The sequence below is a fragment of the Oryza glaberrima genome, chromosome 11, assembly GCF_000147395.1.
Source record: "Oryza glaberrima chromosome 11, OglaRS2, whole genome shotgun sequence".
In the NCBI taxonomy this organism is placed as follows: Eukaryota; Viridiplantae; Streptophyta; class Magnoliopsida; order Poales; family Poaceae; genus Oryza; species Oryza glaberrima.
This window is the reverse complement of record NC_068336.1, coordinates 23,646,080-23,665,406: the sequence shown is the minus strand read 5'-3', so window position 1 is coordinate 23,665,406 and position 19,327 is coordinate 23,646,080. Positions and strand designations below refer to the sequence as shown.

Below are 19,327 nucleotides of genomic sequence, written 5' to 3'. Positions count from 1 at the left end.
GTCGCCACCGCGCCGCGTAAAACCGCCGTCGGCATCGCCATGCCTTGCCGCACACCGCCGCAGTCGGGAGTCGCCAGAGCGCCGTCCCCGACCCCAACCTGAGAAGCGCCGCCGCCAATCCTCGTCGTCGGCCACCTTCCCGCCTTCTCCTCGCCGTCCCCGTCCTCTCGGTGAGCCCCCTCTCCCTTCCCCGCTGCCTCCCGTGTGTGCTGCTGCATCCAGCACCGCTGCCGCCCGCTGCCGGCGACCATCGGGTCAAGCGCTGCCGCTTCTCGGCCGGCTGCCGCCGCCCTGCTCACCCGTGGCCGCCCGGCCCCTTTGCCGCACCACGCCTGCCCATGGCCGCCTGATCGGCCGCCCTAGCCGATCTAGGCCGTCCACGTGGCCTCCCTGTACCGCCCCGCGTGGGTGCCCTCGTGGTGCCACGTCGGCGCCACCTCCGCTCGCCCGTCCGTTGTGGCCGCCACGTGTCTGCCACATGGTGCGCCCGCGGACCAGCGCGTGCGTGGACTTGGTCCACGGTGCGCCCGCCACCCGTGAGTCACCGACAGGTGGGGCCCGCTTGCCGGTGCCACCTCTCCCCCCGTCGGATGACGTCATAATTGATTTAAATTGCGCAATAATTCGTTAATAATTCTAGAAATTCATTTAAATGGCTCAAAACTTCTAAAATTCATATCTAATTCATTCAAACTCTGAATTGAGCCATTCAACTTGCAAAATTCATCTAAAATTAAGCTCTATCTGTTTGTTTACCTTTTATGTATTGTTTTCTTGGTTTTTATTAGAGTTTTTCCTCATTTTGTGTGCCAGCGAGTAGGTTCCGTCGTTTCGGAAGATCGCGGTCGCAAGGATAAGAGTTCGGAAGATCAAAGTGAAGAAGCAAGGCAAGTCACATATTCCCCTTGAGCATGTTGATCTCAATTTATAAATGTTTTACCGTTTGCAAATAAACATGCATGTCTTGCTAATTACATGGGATCCGGGTATTACCTATCTGCTTGCTTGTGCTATGTTTACTTGATATCTGTCCTTTGTCAACCTTGGGTAATAAATCAGCTCATGTTACTTATGTGACCTAGCTATAACTATATGCTTAGCCATGCTTAATTACCACTAGCTCAGTTGATGGGATAATTACAATGTTAATCCTTTTTAGTATCAGAACGAGTTGCGTGCTCGAGACATCTAACCATGCTTCATGGTCGTAATTATCCAACTAAAATGCGACCGAATGGTGGGCTGTGGTTGCATGATTTTGCTAGTCGCACCCATGGCAATTAAGGACCGGTTCACGGGAAACCCTGGAAGAATTCCTCGTACTTACCACAAGCCAGTGTGGGCAACGGCTGGGCTTGTAGTGTAGCTTTCCTCTAGCCGACGTACCCAGGCAAGGGTGTGCATGATGGAGTTGGGTCGGCCGGGGTGTCCGGTTGATCGGCTTCCGGATTCACCGTGGCACGAGAGGGGACTACCCGCTGCCTTGCGAGGAGTGGGGGTGAAACCTGAGGTGTGGTGCGATTGGTTAGAGGGGGTTATGCGAAGGGTCCTGTCACGGTCTCTTTCCGGTATGTCGTGGTGGCATGTCGGCGCACGGTAACGTGTCGTGGGGCTGTGTCTTGTGGGTACAGTTGTAATCAGAGTAAAACTATTCGAATAGCCGTGCCCGCGGTTATGGGCGGTCGACTAGATTCACCGTGATTAGTCTCACACTGAATAAATCGACCCAATGCACTGTAATTCAGGTGGGTTGGTTGGGCCTGTTCAACGTGGTGTAGCGTTGATCAGTGGAGATCTAATTTACCTTAATTAATCAACAGTTTTACTGTTTTTTCAATAAAATGTTTTACAACCGCCTTTATGCAAATAGCCACAAACCGTCCTTGTGTTCCCCTTTTCAGAAGTGTAGTGCTTCTGAGCTGAAGATGGAGTTAGAGGACCAAGGCTCTGACCCCAATTGAGTTTTGCCTGTGGAGTGGAGTTGAAGCCTCGCTAGGATCGCCTTTTCCGCTGCTGCTGCTTTCTTTTCGGTGAGGACTAAGTGCCTCTTCTGTAAGTATTTTACGCTTTTATTTACGTTTGGAACTGTATATTACTTGTTGTTTTGTGTACCCTTGCTGATCCTGGACAGGGATTTAATACACAAAATAGTCTGGAAGTTTGGGCTAAATTTCTGAGCATGACAGAAGTGTTGTTGTTTTCTTTGATGCCAAAACTCAGTACCCTAATACGAGGATATTGGTATTTCGAAGTTTGGTAGGGAAATAAACCTTTGTTACTTAGTTAAACGACAGATTTATCTGGTTATTCCTTATAAAGTGACTACATGTAAAATACATACATGGCTGTTCTATCATATTATTTTATGCTTACATTTTTTTTAATAAAAATGAGTTGTAGCATCCTCTCAAAATATAAAATTTACAATTTCACATTTAACTTTGCCATATATCATGTTATGTACTAGGAGTGAACCCCATACACTGGTGGAGAAACCATCTTTCGTCGGTCGGCCGATTTCCACAATAGTCCCGGATGTAATAAAAACCGGGGCTAAAGATGATCTTTAGTCCTGGTTCAAAAGGGTAACGGGCATATTTGATCTTTAATCCCGGTTAGTAACACCAACCGGGACTAAAGATCATCTTTAGTCCCGGTTCGAATGCTGTCAGGGCATGTCAGGCCCCCCCGGGATCTTTAGTCCCGGTTGGTCGTAACTTTAGTCCCGGTTGGTATTACCAACCGGGGCTAAAGATCCTGGTGATCTTTAGCCCCGGTTGGTGCTACCAACCGGGACTAAAGTCCCACCCCTATATATATGTCTTCTTCCTCCTCCAGCTGATCGAGCAAGCTTCAAAATTTCTTCAAAAAAGAGGGGAGGTCATGCCAAAATTTTTATTGAATTTATTTTGGTGATTACATACAAATCGGAGGTGCCTAAAAGATTTGCAACTTAATCGTCCAATGTTTTTTTTTGTCATACTACATTTGCACCTATGTTTTGCACACTTTTTTTGTCTCCAAAATTTAGTTGTAAGTTGATGAGAGAGAAAATATGTGTGGGGAAGAAAGAATATATAGAAATTTAGTTAATTTTCTAAACAAGGTTTTATAAAATAGTTGAGAAGGAAAACTCTAGTGAAAGTTAATCTTAAATAATAGAAAACAAACTAAAATGAAAATTAAAAGAAGTAAAACACATTAAAATTAGTTTAAAACTTTACAAATAGTTTTTAAGAATTATTTGGTGTAATATTTTATAATTTTTGTATGAATAAAGATATCTTATAATTATTGTATGACTGTCATTATTGTAAGAATAATTATTTGTGTACGGTTTTTTTTGACTCATGTAGATGGATCGGCAATGGATGTACGCTGACCAGCGGTCCAAAGAGTTTATTGACGGCGTGCACTATTTTTTGAGAGTGGCCGAAGCTAACAGGCAAAGGGGTTTTATTTGTTGTCCATGCAATAAGTGTAAGAATCAGAAGGAGTATTCTGCAACTAGGACTATTCATTTCCACTTGTTTGAGTCGGGGTTCATGCCAAGCTATAATTGTTGGACATCCCACGGAGAGCAAGGTGTTGAAATGGAAGAAGATGAAGTGGAAGACGACAATATTCCGGACTTTGCTCAGTATGTTGGATTTGAAGAAAATCAAACGGGCGAGGAGGAAATAGCTGCTGATGGTAACGACGTTGCGGATGATCTTGGTCAGATGTTGCAGGACGCCAGGGAGGACTGCGAAAGTGAAAAGGAGGCCCATAAATTGGACAAGATGTTGGAGGACCACAGAACTTCGTTATACCCAGGTTGCGAGCAGGGGCACAAAATGTTGGATACCACTCTGGAGTTCTTGCAATGGAAGGCAAAAAATGGGGTGAGTGACAAGGCATTTGGCGATTTATTGAAACTCGTCAAGAACATTCTTCCGGGGGGAAACAAATTGCCCGAGACAATGTACGAGGCTAAGAAGATAGTCTGCCCGTTAGGACTGGAAGTTCATAAGATTCACGCATGTCCGAACGATTGTATCCTATATCGCGGTGAGGAGTATGAGAACCTAGAAGCATGCCCTGTTTGCAAAGCACTACGATACAAGATTAGACGAGACGATCTAGGAGAAGTTGACGGGCAGCTAACAAAGAAGAGAATTCCTGCTAAGGTGATGTGGTATTTCCCTATAATACCACAGCTAAGGCGTTTGTTCAGGAACAAGGGGAATGCTAGAATGTTGCGATGGCACGCTGAAGAGCGTCAACAGGATGGGATGCTGAGACACCTCGCCGATGGTTCGCAGTGGCGAAACATCGACAGAAAATTTAAAGAATTTGGAAAGGACGCACGAAACATACGGTTTGGTTTGAGTACGGATGGCATGAATCCTTTTGGAGAGATGAGCAGCGACCATAGCACTTGGCCCGTTACGATGTGTATCTACAACCTCCCCCCTGGCTATGCATGAAGAGGAAGTACATAATGATGCCGATTATTATTCAAGGCCCCAAGCAACCTGGTAACGACATTGATGTGTACCTAAGACCACTGATCGAAGATCTTAAACAGTTGTGGAAGAAGGAAGGTGTCCCCGTGTGGGACGAGGACAAACAGGAGGAGTTTAACCTACGAGCGCTTCTGTTCGTAACCATCAACGATTGGTCTGCACTTAGCAACCTATCCGGACAGTCCAACAAGGGGTACAAGGCTTGCACTCACTGTATAGATGAAACAGAAAGTACGTATCTTAAGCACTGTAGGAAGGTTGTATACATGGGTCATCGTTGATTCCTTTCAGCAAACCACCCGGTACGGAAGAAAGGCAAGCACTTCGAACATAAGGCCGACCTCCGTACGAAGCCTAAACATCGCAGCGGGAAAACAGTGTTTGCTATGGTTAAAGATCTTAAAGTAGTGTTCGGAAAGGGGCCTGAAAGCCAGCCTATAGAGAGCGAAGATGGTCACGCGGCGATGTGGAAAAAGAACTCTATATTTTGGGAGTTACCATATTGGGAATTCTTGGACGTACGCCACGCAATCGACGTGATGCACCTCACTAAGAACCTTTGCGTAAACCTTCTTGGCTTCCTAGGTGTATACGGAAAGTCAAAAGATACACTGGAAGCACGTAATGATCTGAAGCATATGGAACAACGCGGCGACCTTCACCCGGAACCAAAGGAGAAAGGAAGCCATTACTTGAGTCCAGCCAGCTACACTCTTAGCAAGGCAGAGAAGGAAAGTATGTTTGAATGCTTGGAGAGCATAAAGGTATTGTCTGGATACTCCACGAATATCAAGCGAATAATAAGCACGAAGGAGAAGAAGTTCACAAACCTAAAGTTTCATGACTGTCACGTGTTGATGACACAACTGCTACCAGTTGTAATAAGGGGTATCCTTCCAGACAATGTCCGGGCAACAATAACAAAGCTATGTGCATTCATGAACGCAATTTCGCAGAAGGTCATCGATCTGGATAGATTAGAAGCCCTTCAGAATGAAGTGGTGCAATGTCTCGTCAGTATTGAGTTGATATTTCCACCTTCATTTTTCAATATAATGATGCATTTGCTTTGTCACCTTGTGAAAGAGATCCGTATTCTCGGGCCTGTGTACCTACACAACATGTTTCCTTTCGAGAGGTACATGGGCGTTCTGAAGAAGTATGTTCGTAACCGTGCTCGTCCAGAGGCAAGCATCGCCAAGGGTTATGGAACAGAGGAGGTCATCGAATTTTGCGTAGAATTTATCGAAGACGTTCGCCAATCGGGGTACCTGAATCACGCCATGAAGGGAGACTACGGGGAAAGGGAACTCTCGGAAGGAAAACAATAATGACGATAGACAACAATTTATTCCGTAAAGCCCATTTCACTGTTCTGCAACACTCTTCATTGGTAGCTCCTTATGATTATTGGAATTTTTATTAATTTTAAGTCATATATTTGCTTATTACGATTTATCCACTTAATTTATTACAGACAAAAATAATTTTTCGAAGTAATTGTCATTAATCTTTGTACTTTAAATAATGTTTATGCATTAACTTCTATTTTAGAAACACATATGTAAGCGAAAATAATATGCAGTGCTATAATCTTTAGTCTCGGTTCTTAACCCTAACCGGGTTTAAAAAGAATTTGGAAATAGCGGGAAAATATCTTTAGTCCCGATTGATGAGAACAACCGGGAGTAATATCTTTACTCCCGGTTGTTCTCATCAACCGGGACTAAAGATCGAGGGCTATATATATTCCCGATGCGCGCCCTCGTCTTCTCCACCAACACTTAACGTTTTCGGCCGATCTATCTCTCTCGGCCTCTCTCCTTCGCCGCCACTGCCTAGGGCAAATCCCCGCGCCGACGCCGCCGTATCTCGCCGTCGTCTCGAGCTCGTCGTCCTCGCCGCCGCCTCCGCCTCCTCCGCCGCCGCTGCATCTCTAGGGTGAGAGCCGCCGCCGCCTCTCCCTTCATCGTGATCTCCGATCTCGATCTCTCTCTCCGCTCGCGCCGCCCGCCACGAGACGCCGCGCCACAACGACGCCGCGCCACGCAGCCGCCGGCACGCCACGCCGCCGCCTTCGCCGCCGCGCGCGCAACGCCGCCGCCACCACGCCACGCCGCCGCCTTCGCCGCCGCCGCCACGCCGCCGCGCCAAGCGCCGGCCCGATGCCGCCACACCGCCGTTAACGAACACGTGAACGAGAACGAACACGTCAACGTACGTTGCCGCGAGAATGTGAACGAAAACGAGAACGATCGAACGAACGAGAGCGAGAACGAGAACGATCGAACGAATTAAAGTGAACGAGAACGACAACGAACATGAACGAGAACGAGCGAACGAACGTGAACGTGAAATGCAATATATATATGTTACTTCGCATTTATCCTAATACATATTTTTGTATCTTGCAGAAAAGACGTGTTGTCGGAGTCGTCCCTCAAGCCGGAGTGGAAGAGCTAGCCCTAGAAGGAATTCGTGCAGGCAAGTGACGTAATAATATAAATGATTGTTATATTTGTAATGCAATTAAGAATATTAGACTTGTAATTAGACTTAGCATATAAAATTGTGTAATGTTCTAATATTATTTGAGTTTTAATATAAGATTATTTTATTGCAAATTAGACTTAGTATGTAATTATTGACTACGGAATTGGTGCGACTCCTAGCAATTGACTATTGTAGTCTTAATTAGACTTTGCATATACACACGAAACACTTAGCATACATGACTATTTTAGTCTTAGCATGTAATATTATTTGAGTTTTAATATAAGATTATTTTATTTGTAATTAGACTTAGTATATAATTATTTACTACGGAATTGGTGCGACTCCTAGCAATTGACAATTTTAGTCTTAATTAGACTTAGCATATACGACAGTTACACTTAGCATACATGACTCTTTCAGTCTTAGCATGTAATATTATTTGAGTTTTAATATAAGATTACTTTATTTGTAATTAGAATTAGTATGTAATTATTGACTACGGAATTGGTGCGACTCCTAGCAATTGACTATTGTAGTCTTAATTAGACTTAGCATATACGCACGAAACACTTAGCATATACATGACTATTTTAGTCTTAGCATGTAATATTATTTGAGTTTTAATATAAGATTATTTTATTTGTACTTAGACTTAGTATATAATTATTTACTAGCTAGGGTTGTATAATATACGTCACCTAGACTTAGCTTATATCACGATTTGTAATTAGACTTAGCACGTAAGGTTGTGTAGGGTTCTAATGTACGACATTTACACTTAGTATACATGACTTAGATTGTTAAAACATAAATGTCTCGTGACTTAGCAGATGTTTCTTGTATCAACAGATGGCTGACCGCGATGAGGAACAGATATTGTACGATACAATCGTGGAGGGAAGCAGCCAGTACTGGAATGAAGAAGAGGGGAACGAGGATCCAAACCAGTACTTGAACGAGGAAGGGAACGTGGAGAGGGATGCGGAGGGGAACCAGCAGGGGCACGTGGAAAGGGATGTGGAGGGGAACCAGGAGGAGGAGGCTAGTGGTAGTCAACCCTCCGTTGGACAGAAGAGGGCACGCGGGCAATGAGGTGCAGCGAAGAAGCTTGAGGGTCGACACATCATAACGGAAGTGGAAGAAGATGGACGTCCTAGTGCCCCGGCCGAAGCCGCCAAGAACTATGTACGTCACAGCTGTTGGGTTGTGCGGGATAACGTGCCTGTCAGTACGATGTACTGGCGAAGAACAAGGGCATGCGGAGATCATGAGAGCTTTGTCCCAGATTCGGAGAAAGAGATGCTGTGGACCACAATGCTCGAGACATTCACCCTTCCCGCGGGTATAGAGGACAAAGTGAAAAGGTGGACTCTGAAGAAAATGGCAGAACAGTTTCAGAGCTTCAAGGGAGAGCTGTACAAGAAATATATCCTGAAGGGGCAGACACCGAACTTCAACACATTCCCAAAGCTAAGGGATCACTGGGACGAGTTCGTTGCATATAAGACAGGTGAACAAGGGCAGGTGATGATGGAAAGAAACAAAGAAAATGCCGCCAAGAAGAAGTACCATCACCACTTGGGGTCAGGAGGCTATAGCATCGCGATGCCGAAGTGGGAGGAGATGGAGGCTAGCTTGATTGAGAGGGGTATCGAACCGGCAACCGCCAATTGGCCGGAACGATCGAAGTTCTGGTACTATGCTCACGGTGGAACGCTCAACCCAGCTGATGGCTCACTGGTCTTCGGCGATCAGATACGAGAGGCTGCGCGACGACTAACAGATGCAGTGGAAGCCTCCTCTCAGGGCACGTTCCGACCAGACAGAGATAGGGACGAGCTGACACTCGCCCTGCAGACTCCAGAGTATCCAGGACGAACACGAGGGAAAGGGGTGATTCCTTGGAAGATTGGTTTCAAGGAGGATATCCACACGTACAGGACTCGGATGAGGAGTAAGAGAGATACCGAGGCAAAGATTGCAGATCTAGAGTTCCGGGTATCGAGCTACGAACTCAGCATGCAAGAGGAGGTGGCAAGGAATGTTGATGAACGCATGGCCGCACATCGGTCCCATGATCCCCAGCCGACCATTCCTCCTGCAATGGTGAGCCCGTCAGGAAACCGTAGCAGCTGCGCCTCAACGGGGCAGGTAGGATCACAGAGCATGGACGCCATGCAAACACAGGACGAATCGACCTGTCCCGTTGATGACATCACTCAGTGGACACCATGTGAGCTGCATATTCCTTACAAGAACTTATCAATAAAGGTAAGCTCGTAGTTTATATATTTTAGATTTAGCCATTCCGCTAGTTGCTGCTTATATATGTTGATTACTAATAAATAATCTCTCACAACATGAAGGTGGCGTCGGGCATGGCCATCCCAACGGACCCTTCAGGTACTTACCACTGTAGGCCGATTCCAGCAGGATACTCGAAGGTCAAAGTTGAGTTGGTCAAAGGCGCGTATGAGGACCTCGAGCTGGATTACCCTGGAGGAGACGGTGAGACGCATCTACGAGACACAAGCCATGCCATTATTCTATGGCGCAGGCGGTACATCATCCTCCCTAGACGACAAGCGGCGTCTCGTGCACCATCTCCTCCGGCTCCGCCATCTCCTCCTCAGGATCCTGCACCGTCTCCTCCTCATGATCCGCCAGCACCGTCTCCACCTCAGGCTCCAGCACTGACTCCTCCTCAGGATCCTGCACCGACTCCTCCTCGGGCTCCTACACCTACTCCTCCGCAAGCTCCTCTTCCGGCACCTTCAAAGTCAAGGGCCCCACCAGCTCCACCGCCTGCCCACACAAGGGCAACGAAGAAGGCGAAAGTTGACGCCGCCAAGAACAAGGACCCGGGGTACGATTGCATGCAACAGGAGCTTGACGCTTACGTTGCATCAGAAGTCAAGAGACAATTCAAGCCTCGAAGTCCAGAAAAGAAGATTCCTATAGACCCCAGTGTCAGGAACTTCTTCAGGGGTATGTCTGCATCTGTCAAGGAGGCCATCAAGCTATCGGACTATGAGCGAACGCTGAAGAAAGCATCTTCTGGAAAGTCCAAACCAGTCCCTCAGCTTGGAGAGCAACCAAACCAGGAGATCGAACCGTTGGTGACCGGTAAAGAAATGACGATAGAACAATTTATTACTGACACCGGTCTAACTACGGATCAATTGCTAGGAGTCGCACCAATCGAAAAGGCGGAAGTGAAATACATGTACGAACTCGGTAAACCGCTTGTCAAGCCTGAGCTGCTGCAGTCCCTACCCACACAAATGTACAAGTTCCATCAGCTGTACATGGAGATGAGCGGCACCGATAGAGAGATGATCGGGGCGAGGATCAGGGACACGGACTTCTTGCAAGGAGATGACATTCTCTGGATCAATTTCAGGGGAATCTACGAACTATACCAGCTGGACGCCCTCGACGTCTCTATTATGAGTTGCTGGATTTTGTAAGTATATCGTTCAGTTAGATTTCTTACTATACGTCTTCTTTAATTAATTAGGTCCTTGTATATAAGTAGACTATAGAAAATAATATACTCCCTTTTATCGTTGTAGAATGGAGATTCAAAGGGCCCGACGGCGGAGGGTTTTCGATACTGGATTCATCGACCCTCGGAGAGTAAACGTCGCAATGCTCGACCAATATCCACAAGAAACAGAGGACAATCTCGTCCATCTCCTGAAGGCGCAGCATTACAAGACGTTCATACTGTTGCCGTACAACACAGAGTTAGTTTAATTTTACTGCCTTCCTACATACCAAATTTCATTCCCGTACGAACTTGCTAAGTGTTTCATATGTAATGCATCCCACGCACATTGCAGATTCCACTGGGTGCTTTTACTCTTCGACCTGTCGGCCTGCACCGTCAACGTATATGACTCAATGGATAAAAAAGAGTCTACGTTTGACAAGGTTTTCGAACTTATAGACAGGTACCGTCATAAGTTCGTCTGTTAATTAAGAAAATCTTGTTATGTTAATTGCTACTACGAATCATAGCTTTAAACTCCATGTAGGGCTTGGTATCGGTTCCGTCATTTGGTCCGCGGCAAAATGGAGAGAAAGACTTAGGCGGAAGTTCAAATTTCCTGTGAGTACACATGCTCTACATTTATATTTCTCCGATTCAAATACATACAAGTGTATATTAATTAGATCTCTCGTTGTTTGTCATTTATTTGTAGTGCGCAAAGCAAAAGCAGGGAACTAACTTGTGCGAGTATTGCCACTGCCTTGCAGACCAAATCATCACCACAAGAGAGCTCGATGTACGTACAAATAAATTCAAAATTTCATTACGTAACGATTTCTTGTTTAATTACTAATCAATTCCATACATTCATATAGTTTATTCGCATGAGGGATAACCTGACCACACACAAGGAATTTATCGCGGCGGTTCAAGAACAACTCATGGGATTCATCAACGAAGAAATCCTTGATCCCAAGGGTGAATTCCACTACGACGGAAACACAATTCACCGGTCCTTAGCTTCTGAGCTAGCAACGAGTACTACTACTACGTCGAAATCGTAGCTAGCTAGGACATATAATGGATTATAATTAATACATAACTACATATGTTTCTATATGCATGTGTACACATTTTCTATAATGTAAATATATTTTGGTCATATACACACACACATATGCATTTGCATAACATATATATGTATAAATACATATATATTATGCATGTACATATGAACTGAACCATATATACATATAATATATATATATATATATATATATATATATATATATATATGCGTATATATGTATTGAATCATATATATGCATGGTTTATATATATATATATAAACCATGCAGCAACAGGGCCATGCAAAAAAAAAAGGTCAGCTCGATCTTTAGTCCCGGTTGGTAACACCAACCGGGACTAAAGATCGATCTCTAGTCCCGGTTATTTCACCCGGGACTAAAGATAGCGATCTTTAGTCCCGGATTGATATTCCCGGTTTGAAAACCAGGACTAAAAAAGGGTTACAAACCAGGACAACAAAGGGTTTCTCCACCAGTGATAGCAACAATAGAACAAGAAGTAAGGGGAAAAAAAGAAAGAAAGAAAGGGGAGCGAGGCTGGCCCAAACCAAACAGGCCCAGCCCCCCCTCTACTACCTGCTGGGCTCGCTAAGTTCCAGCTCAAGCCGGCCCCAGCGTCCGCTAGTTTGGCTCACACGCGCACGAGTGGGGCAGTGGGCGAGCACGTGATGGAGCAGCAGCACGCACGCGTTGTGCAACTATTGGTATCACGTGGCGCATAATTTTACAAGAAAAACCATCAGCTTTAAAATATTAGATATGATAGGCCTGTTTTGAATTAGATTTGGGACATAATCGTGAGAGCCAAAACCATTAGATGGTCTACTCAATATGGGTCGCTCGGCACGTGATCGAACTGTGGTCATAGTTCAAAACTCCGAATCTCATGTTGGCAAAGAATCTTCTCTCATTTCATCTTCTGGACAATGAATACATTTTCATCTCAAATTTTTTACCTGCTAAACAATAGTATTATTGCAAAAGAGCAACATTATTACAATATAACAAGACTACCGACAACAAACAAAAGCAGATCCACATGTGCTTCATCTCTCCACATGTGGTGCTACCCCCACCCTCTGGATTTTAGTTCCATGGCAAACCGTGAGCACGTACACCACACTATTTAAAAAAAGAGAGTAACAAATGAGAATATATCTCAAGATCATTTAGGCTGTGTTCGGGAGGAACGCAAAACCTTATTATATGACTAATTAAGTATTTGCTAATGTTTTTAAAAAAAAGGATTAATATGATTTTTTTAAGCAACTTTCGTATAGAAATTTTTTGCAAAAAAACACACCGTTTAGCAGTTTGAAAAACGTGTGCGTAGAAAATGATGGAGGGAGGTTGGGAACCCCTGGTAACGAACAGAGCCTAACGCAGAGTAAAATAGCGAGGAGGTTTTATGTCAGTGAAAATAAAGCAGAGTAGTAGTCGACCAAGTGGGTTCTAGGCATCAATAGCCAGCGGGCGCTTCAGCTTCCTTGGCGCACCCCAATCCTCCCGGCATGCAGACAAGATGGTGGCAGAGGTGGTGCTCCCCGCCGGTGACTGTCCTAGGGTTTGTGGCTACTATGGATGGCTAAATGGCATGTCTGGCATGACCCGGTCCGAGCACGACCAAGATACGACCCGAGATCAGTCAGACCAGCACGGCCCAATCGACACGCCGTGCCGTGCCGGTCCACGGGCTGTACCTACGGCTTAGGAACAACCCAATAAAACTTGGGCCGTGCCGTGCCGTGCCATGCCGGTCCAATGGCACAACTGGTCTACCGGGCTCGTCGTTAGAATAAATCTATTTTGCATCCCTCATCTCTTTAGGCCATATGTTGTATGAGAGAACATAACTTCACACACCATAATAGATATTAAATAAAACCATCTTCAATCCTTAATTAGTTAGCCTCGATGAACTGTACGTTGTACTTGAAACCGACAAGAGGACTGGAGGGAGGGTTATCCATCGCGTTCGGTCGACGGGCCGGTACAGGTATCAATGTATCCGTGTCTCAACAACCTCGACAATACGCCTAGCTAGCAACCTCGCAGGCTGGCTCCAACGAGGCTAATTAGTTTGGTTCACCGCTCCATGCGTTTTTTTCCCCCGAAACGTACGGTAGAGGCTTTTGGAGATAAAATGGTCTGGAAATATATGCACGGTCATCATATGACTTCTAAGATTATTATTTATTGTGTATTATGTGTTTTGGGAGTAACACAGTACAAATGTATGCACTCAACTGCGCACCCTATCTTATAAGCATCTAAGAGATTGACGAAGTCACCGCAGATATCGGGTATATGACTTATCATTGAAAGAATAATTAGTTATAAAAAGGAACACATATGTATCTGGGTGGGCTGGTTCTACCCTAGGGAACCTAATCAGTTGAGCTATGCTACAATATAGTGTAATTCAAATTGACTGCATTGAGTATTTGAAATTAAATTTTTGCACAAGTTTTTTTTACTATCTTCGGTATTCAATGTTTACATTGGCTTTTAGACGTATGTTTAGTTGTTTACCCACAATTCGTCTTATTAAAAGTTTATATAATTATTATTTATTTTATTTTTATTTATTTTTATAATTAAGGTTACTTTTAATATGACTTATGTTTTAGTATATTTGTTCAAAATTTTCAAACAAAACGAATAGTTAATTATATGTTAAAAAAGTTAATGTCGTTAGACATTTAAAAAACAAAGAGCTAGTACTTTAAAGTCTCCATTTTACTACACTTTGATGCTTCAGTGAAAGAGCCCGATCGGCGATCGTCTTCTATGTGAAAATGCATCACAAGATCTGAACTACCGCGGTGACGAGGAACATTAATCTGAATTTCATCGATTTTCATCGACAACCAACATACTGGTCGCTCTCTATATATGTGTTGCCAATGGCGCGTCTCGAACTGCACAAAAACCACGTACGTATGGAGATCACGAGCAGCGCGCGATGCTGAAGCCGCCGCCGGCGACGGCGTACGGCACGGCGCCGCACCCGCTCGCCAGCGAGAAGGTCCCCCTCAGCTACCGGAGGACAACTTCGGGGCGGCGCTTCTGCAGGTACAGCTCAGCCGCTTCAGGTGCGGCGGCCTCGCCGTCGGCCTCATCGTCCACCACCACGTCGGCGACGGCCACTCCATGAGCGCCTTCTGCGCCACGTGGGCGCGGGCGGTGCGCGAGGGCGAGGCATTCAACGTCCCGTCTCCGTTCCTCGACCGCGCGGTCACCGGCGCGCCACGCAGCCCGCCGGCGCCAGTGTTCGACCGCCGGTCCATCGAGTTCGAGGTAGGAAATCACGCCGGCAGAAAGCCGTTCGGCACCGGCGCCGTCGACACCAATATGGACAAGGACATCAGAAACCTCGCCGTGCACTTCACGGCCGAGTTCGTCGACGAGCTCAAGGCCCGCGCGCGCGTTGGCCAGGTCGACGGCATCACCGACGACGAAACCTCGCCGTGCACACCACCGACGACGAGTTCGCCGACAACTTCGGCCGCTGCTCCACGCCATTACCGGAGGATCAGCAGCAGCAACGCGAGCTCGATGCCGACACCGGCGCCGGCGGGTTCACGCACGGCGCCGTCGATGAGTTCGACCTCCCGGCGGCGGTCGACTGGCGGCAGATGCGGTACAACCTCGTCCCGGAGGCGGTGACGGAGGTGAAGGACCAGGGGGAGTGCGGGAGCTGCTGGGCGTTCGCGGCGGCGGCGGCGGTGGAGGGCATCGCGTCCATCCGGACGAACAACCTGTCGTCGCTGTCGTCGCAGCAGCTCGTCGACTGCGTCGCGGCGAGCCACGGCTGCGCCAACGGGTGGGCGTCGACGGCGCTGGACTACGTCGCGCGCCGCGGCGGCATGGCGTCGGAGGCGGCGTACCCGTACACGGCCACGCAGTCCACCTGCCTCCTCGACGACAGTAGCAGCACGGCGGCGCCGCCCGCCGTCTCCGCCGCGACGGCCATCGACGGGTTCGCGCGCGTCCCGCAGTACGACGAGCCCACGCTGAGGAAGGCGGTGGCGGCGCAGCCCGTCGTCGTGTTCATCGACGCGAGCGGGAGCGCGTTCAAGGACTACGCCGGGGGAGTGTTCGACGGGCCGTGGGCAGGGTTCACTATATCGGTTTAGGGTTTTGTATCAGGGATCACCGAAATCCCGAAATTTCTGAAATTTTGAACAAAATTTAGATGAATTTGAACAAATATTATCCAAATTTATGAAAAAATTGAAAAATTCAAAAATTTCGGCCGAATTAATATCGTATCAAGGGTCACCAAAATGACCGAAATTCGAAAATTTCGGTCCAAAATTTCCAACCCTGACCGGGCACGAAGCCGGGGCACGAGGTGGCGGTGGTGGGATACGGCGCCGACGAGGACTCCGGCGTCGGCTACTGGATCGCCAAGAACTCGTGGGGCATCCGCATCAGCCGTGACGGTGCAGACTGGGGCGAGAGCGGCTGCATCCGCATCAGCCGTGACGTCAGCGCCGCCACCGGCAAGGAAGGGGCCTGCGGCATCTTGATGCGTGCATTGTATCCGCTCAAGAAATGATCAGGTAGAAGACGACGACGTCGTTCTTGTGGAGAAATTAAACATTTGAGCGTGAGTCCGCCCAAATACATTTATTGAATTACTTAACCTTTCTATATGTATGAAATATAGGAAGTATGATTATGTACATTAGTGAAAAAGGATTGGAACAGAAGAAAGATTCCTGTGCCTATATCTTTTAGTAGAAATTATACAATCTTATAGATGCTGTTCATTTCTACGTAAAATAAATATGAAGAAAAAAAAGCCAAAACAAGAAATATATTAGCAAATGATTAATTGAGTTTTAATTATATAAACTTGAAAAGTTTGATTTATCTGGTATAATAGAGTAACTTTTATATAAAACGTTTTTTCATGAACACATTGTTTTAATTAGTAGTTTAAAAGCTTCGTAATGAAAACCAAGATAGAATTTGTATCTTAATCAGAATAGATGTCTTAGAAAGGGGTTATATAATTATTTGTACAATAATGGACATGTTTGGAATAGAAGAAATAAATCTCGCACTAGTATTTTGGGTCTCTATCTTTTAATAGAATTCCCATTTGAACTACTGTGCATGAGAAGGGGTTGAATATATAATACATTATCAATCCACGTTCTGTCGAGAACCTGCTGATCCATTTTGTATTTTGTAGATTGATTCGTAAAAAATAAAAAAAATCCTTGCATCTTTCTCTCTCTCTCTCTTTTTTCTCCAACAAAAATCACCATTGCCGATTTGGATTCCTCATACCCGCCAAAGAACTGATCAAAGGAATAGGATGTTGATGGTTAATGGGATATCCAAAACTATAAACGGAACCTCAAAGATAATTGGATTCGATTTTAAAATCCCAATGACGATTAAGAGAAGGGACAACGAGCAGGCTGTTAAGTAGCATAGCCATGACGATTGGCGGGACTTCTAAAAAGTAAAAAATGAACTCCAACGATAATTATTTTTAATACTTAAAATCCCAATAATAATAAAAAGGGTAGGCAGCGAACGAGCCATAGAGAAATACAGTGATGGCGTTTGACGGGAATTTTAAAAATTATAAAAATGAAACCTGACGAGAGAATAAACTTTAGGAACTAAAAAGTCCAATTTTTAAAGGTTTTAAGAAGGATAAATAGAACCCGTGTAGGTCGAACAAGCAAATAAAGGTGTGACAAAGTAGTATGAGTACCAACCGGTGTGACTTTTATAAAAAAAAGGATAAAATTAGAAACCCGGGGATATAAGGTTTGATCTTTGAAACTCCTAATACAACGAGATGACTATTCACTAAATTTTAAATAGAATTATGTGTAAAACTAGATAATTTTGTAGATGTTAGCCGCCCAATTACGCAGCCACCTAGCTAGTTTATTTATGATTTAAAGATGACAGGGGATAGCATGTTCCTCCAACGAGTAGCAGATCTGCTCGAAAGCTTGTGCGCGATCGTCGGCCAATGCGACAAACAGGTCGACGCCGCCGCCGCCGCCGCCCGCCGGCACGAGGATCATCAGCCCCTCGATGGGCAGGTCCGGCGACAGCACGGCGGCCGGCGGTCCGGTGCCAAGGTCCATCTCGTGGAACCTGAACCCGAGCCAGCTGTCCACCTCCAGGTCCGGGCACAGCGTCTCCCCCGGCTCCGCCGCCGTCGCGGCGAGCTCCTCCCCTCTCGCGTCCGCCGCCTCGACGTAGTCGACGAACGACTGGATGTACTCGGCGTCGACGCGCGCCACGGCGGCGCGGATGGCGCCGACCACGTCGCGGTAGCTCGAGCTGAGCAGGCGCCGGACCTGGAGCCTCGGGAACGCCCAGAGCACCATGTTGCCGAACAGGTCCGCCGGCGCCGGCGGGTTCGCCCTGCGCCTGCAGTTGACGGCCACCCTCACCCGCGTGAACTCCTCCGGCTTCAGGCCGCGCGCCGCCGTGATCTTCTTCCACGCGTGCGCGAGCATGCACTCGAACGTGCTGCACCGGCCGCCGACGCGGGCCTTGAGCTCGGCGACGAACTTGGCCGTGAAGCGCACGCCGATGTTTGCGATCTTCTCCACGGCGGCGGCGGCGCCAGACGAATCGCTGGATTTATTACCTACCTTGAACTCGATTGATCGGTGGTCGAACACCGGCGCCGGCGGGCTGCGTGGCACGCTGGTGATGGCGCGGTCGAGGCATGGAGACGGGACGCTGAATGCCTCGCCGTCGCGCACCGCCCTCGCCCACGTGGCGCAGAAGGCGCTCGTGGAGTGTCCGTCGAAGACATGGTGGTGGACGATGAGGCCGACGACGAGGCCGCCGCACCTGAAGCGGGTGAGCTGTACCTGCAGAAGCGCCGCCCCGAAGCTATGCTCCGGTGGTGCAGGGTACAGGTCGGTGGCGACGTTGGCGGCGAGCACGGCGTCCAGGTCGGCCTCGACGGTGGCATCGCGGACCAGCGCGCCCTCGTCGTTGACGTGCAGGACACGACGACGGCGCCGGCGCCCCTGGCCGTCGACGGCGACGTCGACGGCGAGGCGGCCAGCGGCGAGAGGGTACGCGGCGACGGCCATCCGGAGGCCTTCCTTGACCGCCTCGCTGGACGGCGCCGGCGCGCGGTAGGCGAACACCATGGGGACGAAGACGTCGAAGGCCGCGCGGTCGAAGGCGGTAAGGGGAACCTTCTCGCCGGCGAGCGGGTGCGGCGGCGTCGTCGCCGGCTTCAGCATCGCGCTGCTCGTGATCTCCATTGGTGAACTGTACGTTCTCTTGATCTTTTGCTTGTTGGTGCTCTTCGAGAGGCACCAATGGCATCATATATATAGAGAGCGGAGATAGGTAGAGAGATGATAGGAATTAATCGAAGCCTATTTTTAATAAAAGTGTTAAATTGTCAAATCTCTCGTAGAAGGCTAGGGGCTTGGAAAACCATTGCCAGTTATCAGCGGAAACTAGTGGAATTTGGACAAATTTTGGTAAAACCTTAAAATCAAGACACTATCAAGGAACTATTAAGAAAGTCGTAGGTGAAGAAATAAAAGTAATTGGTTAAGATAAGACACTAGATAGAGAAGTTCCTATATTTTGGGAGTTATATCTTGTGACGGTGAGGTAGTATTTCAAAACTTTTCATAAGGACAAATCTAGCTAAAGCATTTTTCAATAGTTTAATTTAAATACTAAAAGACATTTTATGAGGCACAGTTTAAAATAATTGA

The 19,327-nt window shown here is 47.0% G+C and overlaps 2 protein-coding genes across 2 annotated transcripts; one reads left to right on the top strand and one right to left on the bottom strand.

Moving 5' to 3' along the window:
• Positions 1–13,110: 13,110 nt before the first annotated feature.
• Positions 13,111–16,152, top strand: LOC127755833 (cysteine endopeptidase RepA-like). The gene is made up of 3 exons (XM_052281468.1): positions 13,111–13,199; positions 14,563–15,721; positions 15,934–16,152. Exons 1-3 carry the CDS (start codon positions 13,111–13,113, stop codon positions 16,150–16,152), a joined length of 1,467 nt encoding a protein of 488 aa, XP_052137428.1.
• Positions 16,153–17,379: 1,227 nt separating this feature from the next.
• On the bottom strand, positions 17,380–18,859 carry LOC127755378 (tryptamine benzoyltransferase 2). The gene has a single exon (XM_052281041.1). It carries the CDS (start codon positions 18,857–18,859, stop codon positions 17,519–17,521), a length of 1,341 nt encoding a protein of 446 aa, XP_052137001.1. The 3' UTR covers positions 17,380–17,518.
• Between the last annotated feature and the right edge of the window lie 468 nt (positions 18,860–19,327).

What these genes read in the sequence shown, in the direction of transcription:
- LOC127755833 (XM_052281468.1), top strand. Translation starts at nt 13,111, where the DNA reads ATGGTGGCAGAGGTGGTGCTCCCCGCCGGTGACTGTCCTAGGGTTTGT. An exon ending in GGCATGTCTGGCATGACCCG is followed by an intron (nt 13,200 to 14,562) that starts GTCCGAGCACGA and finishes GCGATGCTGAAG; the next exon opens with CCGCCGCCGGCGACGGCGTA. An exon ending in GGGCAGGGTTCACTATATCG is followed by an intron (nt 15,722 to 15,933) that starts GTTTAGGGTTTT and finishes CCGGGCACGAAG; the next exon opens with CCGGGGCACGAGGTGGCGGT.
- LOC127755378 (XM_052281041.1), bottom strand. Translation starts at nt 18,859, where the DNA reads ATGGAGATCACGAGCAGCGCGATGCTGAAGCCGGCGACGACGCCGCCG.